General features: G+C 31.3%; 1 protein-coding gene across 1 annotated transcript in view; it reads right to left on the bottom strand.

Annotated features, from left to right (window-relative positions):
- Nucleotides 1-262: 262 nt before the first annotated feature.
- The window catches only part of LOC105622562 (syntaxin-binding protein 5), a 41210-nt gene continuing 35827 nt past the window's right edge, over nt 263-5645 (bottom strand). The window contains exons 15-23 of the mRNA XM_012203979.1: nt 5061-5186; nt 4650-4769; nt 4148-4273; nt 3783-3989; nt 3545-3653; nt 1305-1388; nt 864-959; nt 605-729; nt 263-516 (exon numbers count right to left, since the gene is read on the bottom strand). Of these exons, the coding sequence (XP_012059369.1) occupies nt 263-516; nt 605-729; nt 864-959; nt 1305-1388; nt 3545-3653; nt 3783-3989; nt 4148-4273; nt 4650-4769; nt 5061-5186 (1247 nt within the window). The remainder of the gene's footprint in view (nt 517-604; nt 730-863; nt 960-1304; nt 1389-3544; nt 3654-3782; nt 3990-4147; nt 4274-4649; nt 4770-5060; nt 5187-5645) is intronic.

Here is a 5645-nt window from a genome sequence, read left to right as displayed (position 1 = left end):
CAATACTTATCCGCTTTGAAATATATGTTTTTTTGCTTCTTGTTTACAGCATGCGTGTGTACCGTGCGCGTCGCACAGATGATCGCATGTACATATATTTGTTTTATCTGTCTCCCTTCGTATAGAAGTTTCCCTTGTGTGCGTGAGGATCGTATAGCTAGCTTTTAGTTTTTTAATACAACAAAACTCATAAACGAAACACGAACGCTAAATAACTAAAGAAATGTGCGTCGTCCCATCGGACTCGGACCGAATGGCGTTCTCATAGCTGGTACCATTTCTTGTCTTTGTACTTGAGCATTAGTCCATGAGCGCTCGTCGAAAAGTTCTCAGCCTCCGACATCATACGTGCGGTCCGCTCTTCGAGTTGCGATAATTTCTCGCCGCGCTCCAACACCATCTGATGTGCCATATTTATCTCGCCCGTTGCGCTAGAGACTCGTTCTCGGAGAGCCTCGTTTGGTCCTGGAATATGTTTCGCCACTGTGCGCGACGCACGACCACTGGATTCACCGACTGTAATTAGTATCAATATAAGAGCTTGCTCTAAATCATTCATTTCTAATATTTTCAATTCGTTAATCCAATAAAAATGTCTGCTTACATAACTCTTCCCGATCAAGACTCCTCGAACCACCACCGAATAAACCTTTGAAGAAACTCTCTTTAGGCGGTTCTGGCATATCATGGCCAATAAACAGATCGCCCATCATCTCCGTCAATTCGGCGCTAATCAAATAAAAATATAACTTACATTTTAAGTCAAATTTAACGTTAAATAAAAAAATGTATCGATATAAATTCAGTACAAGAGATTAGATATTTTATAGAATTAAATAGAAATGATGTATGTAAAACAATACCAGAATTCACTCGAAACGGAGAATTTCTGTATTTCCATTGGTGATGAGAGATATAAACCATGGCCTCGATTGCTGAAGCAAAGCGTCTTTGCGATTCTGCAAAAAATATGCACAGGCAGCTTTACTACAATGCGTTATTTCATAAATAATAGACTGCATATAAAATGACAATATCAGGGTACAACTGTAAAAGAGTGTCAAGTGTACGTTCTTATATACATAGCATAAAGCTCTGATAGGTGATAAAAATTAGGTTGATTTATAGAGGTTTCAAGTGACGGGAGGTTTCAAGTGACGTAGGCTTTCCTATGTGAACATTATGAAGCTGGAAAAAAATCATGAAATTGAAAGGAGATAGTACATTGCACGCAAGGCACTCGTGTTGTGTTGTGTCAAGGTTTATGTGTGGTTAGCTGTACTTGATACTCGTAGATGACTTACTGATCGGTATCGCCATTAACAAAGAGTTGATGACCCCATATGGTCAACATGGGGTCTACAATGCCGTGTTTTGTGGTCTGAAAACTGTTAGAGATTTTAGAGACAGGAGAAAAGTGAGCGCTCGACCGTACACGGGTTAATATAAAATTCACGGGTTAATATAAGATACAGTTTTTATCGTTAATTAGCATTAACCCTTAAAACAGACTTCCAATATTTATTTTAATTTCAAGGAGACTCTTCATATAATATATTTGCACGATCTTATTTTCTGTATATGTAAAAAAAATTTGTAAGTGACAGACGTTAATATGGTAAATGTTTCCTGAAAGTTCGTAGTGTAGTGCCAGATTTGTTAAATAGATATGATACATATATAATGAGATAGAAAAATTTCAAAATAAAAGTTAAAATTTGCAGATGAAGAATTGCTACAGATAGACAATTTTATATCGCGTGATTGTGAAACGTTGTGCGAAAGAATATAGGTAAGTCCGAAGATCGAAAATATTTTCAATTTTAATTTTAAGAAGCAAATCCGCATTTTCATTTGTTTCACAATGCTGCATTCTCTGAAATCTAGTTTATATGCTTCGAGATAAAGAGTGCAGTAATAGAAGTGCTCATAAAAATGCTACAAATGACGCATGCTCTAATTGTGTTAAGGGTTAACGAGTGCATTTATTGTATAGAGAAAAATCACATGCTAACATCATTGTTATTATTAATTCACTTTTTGATAAATATTCATATAAATATAGAGCAATATTTATATGTATAGATATATTATGTGTATAAGTTATCGTCAACTCTTCATATTTTTTTAAGCGATTTCACAAAATATTAGGCAAAATATAGCAAAGTTATTAAACATCAATAAGAAGAAAAGCTGCTATGAATTTATATATTTATAACTCCTAAACATTCGCATAATATTCTTAATATAAAAAGAAATTTCTAGAAGAGTGTGCCGTATTATCCATTTCTAAATGGTTTATAAACTTAAGTTTCTATTTGTATAATTATAAATAGATGACTCTTTAACTTATTGCACAGAACGTTTGATAATTGCACACTCTTAGAGAAATAGTATATACATATATAAATAGCATAGTATATTATTATAAATAGAATTTGATAGAAAATATAATTGGTATATCGAAATATTCTTGAGAATAAGTACCTGATAGCCAACTATAATATCGTTTACGTGTCAGTAGCGCATATATCTCTAGCTTCGGTACCTTATCTAGATAATAACTTGATAATGCTAGTCAATAGATTTTAAATTTATCTTTATTATTGTTCTACTGCGAATAAATATAAAGTTTAAACGATGATAAAAATAAGCAAAATTTTAATAATATTAACCAATTTCATGCGTCGTAATAATAAAATGTTGAAAAAATAACTTGAAGTAATCAGCTATGCAAATGCAGAAGATAAATTTTGCTATGAAATTTGTTTAAAACATAACCAATTCAAAAGATATACCGATTTAAAAATATTGGAATGCAGCAGATAGGCTTTTGTAAACAATAAAAGATTCACCGCTATTTAATTTAAACAAGAATTTCTGGACTTCCCTTTACCTTTTAAAAGCTAGCTCTTATTTTCTGTTTTCTAATAAGAAGCAATAATTATGTATAAAATACCACATTTAAAAGTTGTGTTTAATATAATATCAACCGTCTTCCAATCGATTGTAATTTTTCTGTAAAGCATTAGCTAGCAAATTAGTTAGCAAATAGCTTCAATGACAATGAATACTTACACCAAAAAGATTTACACATTTATTAAGATTTATACATTTTTTAATGATAGCCTTAATGCAAGATTAAAAATAATTTCTATGCAAACTCAAGTATTTCCTGAAAAGCTAATTTTATCGATTTCAAATATATTTGAAGAAACATATCAAATTACAGATATTAATATTACTAGCATAGCATTGCTAAATTACGACTGCATCATATATTAATATATATACGTATATATGTATGCAGTATATAATCATATGATCTATGTAATGTTTGTATATCATTCTGAATTATGTAGTATATAATTTTTAACATTTTAAAAAATCTGTAAATATATGTATTATATTAAGAGTAAAAAGTATAGAAATTTTTGCGATATTACAATAGCGTATAGTGCAACGCATCATGTGCAAATATTGCCACTATCATATTGTCTTGATAACTCAAATAAAAGAGTTAGAAAGGAGTTATTTTTCTTACCTCAAATCTACAAGAGGTAGAAAATCGACATCTATCAGCGGTCTCAGGCTGGGCAAACTATACGTTGTGATATGACCATTTGAAACATAACATACTAGGCAGACGTTATCTAAACAAAAATGAAGATGAATTTTGAAAGGATTTATATATATTTAATATACATATTTAAAATAATTAGATGACAAATATAATAATGAGTAAAAATCAGAATGTAAAAAAAAAATAATGTGGATTATACCTTTGAGTGAGGTAACTTCTGCTTTAATTACGATATGAGTCTCCGCTAACTGTTGCCTATATACACAGTTTTGAGAAGGTAATGCCACAACTCTCGCTTGCTTCTCTGATACAAGCACGACAAATTGTCTGTCCTCGAAATTATCCCCGCTGACTTGCGTGTTCGTAGACGGTGACATTCGACTATTTGTACATTTTCCTTGACTCTCTTTAACAAAAATCCATACCGTTATTGCAATATATCTATGCGATACATGATATGAAAAGAATCTTCGAAGCAAACGCAAAAATTACGAAATATACAAGAGCTACATTCGTTTTCTATTCTTACGGATATACATAATTAGTATAGAAAATAAAACCTACTGTTTCGTTCTTTGCCATCTGTATTTTCGTCTTTCCAAGACTCATATGAATACGGGATCAGAGCGCCGTTGCAGTCTAAGAATGACATCGATAAGATACAACCCTTGAGTTTGAAAGTAGATCCATCTGTACATATAAAACATATATTAAAGCACATATTTACGTACGACTTAAGACTTAAGTTAAAAAGAAATTACAATTGTGCAAATACAGCTTTGGTATTAAATATTCTCAATTTATTGCACTTTCTTGGAAAAGACAGTAATAAAAACCAAAAGAAAATTTAATATAAAATTTAATATAAAATATAAAATTTACAATTATAAAATTTATTTAATATTAAAATTGTTCTAAAAATAAATATTATTTTTCAAATCTATTTTTAATTTATTTTTTGTTAGATATAAAATATATATTTATCAATTTATGGGAGAGCTACTTACTGATCAAGACTGTAAGCTTTTAAAATTTATCAAATACTAGATAAGAAAAATTCGCTTACTACAAGTAGACACAACCACTGGGTGAGCATGGCGTTCGCTGTGGGCAGGCGTGTTGAATACAACAGTCTGTACAGATCCCAGAGACGTGCCAATCCATAACGTCGGCATGCCATTTGTATCTTGAAGAAATAATTGAATTATATAACATATAAATAATCCACGTGTAGCTCTCATTATCCAAGAACTTTTAATATAATTAACTGTTCTGTACTCATATAATTGTAATTTTTTAAATGTATTTTTTTCTTGTTTAATGTTTTAAATGAGATATCTCATAAAAGCGAAAGAATCAATAATAACAATAAGCTAGCAATATTAATAAAGAGAATCATGATATATACGTTTCATGCGGATATGCGGAAAAGCGTTTTATGACTTTTAAAAGTCAAAGTTTATGCTCATCTACGTACCGTTTTTTTTCGTATAAGAATCCGCAAATGTAAGGCAGCTTATGGTTTCGGTGGTGATATTTTCGAGGGATGACATACTCGAGCTCCTTGATCGTTGGAAGGAGCCGTCGAATTTGTCTATCCGACCAGCGGTTCCAAAAAAAATTTTCGATTATTTATAGAATAAAGCAAGCCATTTCTTTCTGGGCTACTAAGAAGCATGCACAATGACTATTAAAATTATTTTTTGAAAGTTTACATCGTCTTTACGTAGTGTATATCACAAAGTATAATTAGCAAAGTCAGAACACTTATCAGAGAGATAGCGTAGCTTCAAGAGGACAGTAATAATAATGATCGTGACAATGTGTGTGAGAATGCTAATTATGGCAACGATGACGATGACGATGACAATAATAATAATAATAATAATAACAGCGACAGCAACAACAATAACTATCACGATTAAGATATTTCGACTGTAATTCACAGTATTCATTATCCTTCACACACTTCAGATTCATTAAGACTTATAAAAATATCAAGTCAGTCACAGACACATACAAAGACACACATTCATACACGTATGTACGTACACACGCACAT

This window comes from Atta cephalotes, assembly GCF_000143395.1.
Source record: "Atta cephalotes unplaced genomic scaffold scaffold00046, whole genome shotgun sequence".
NCBI lineage: Eukaryota > Metazoa > Arthropoda > Insecta > Hymenoptera > Formicidae > Atta > Atta cephalotes.
This window is presented reverse-complemented; position numbering and strand designations above follow the sequence as displayed.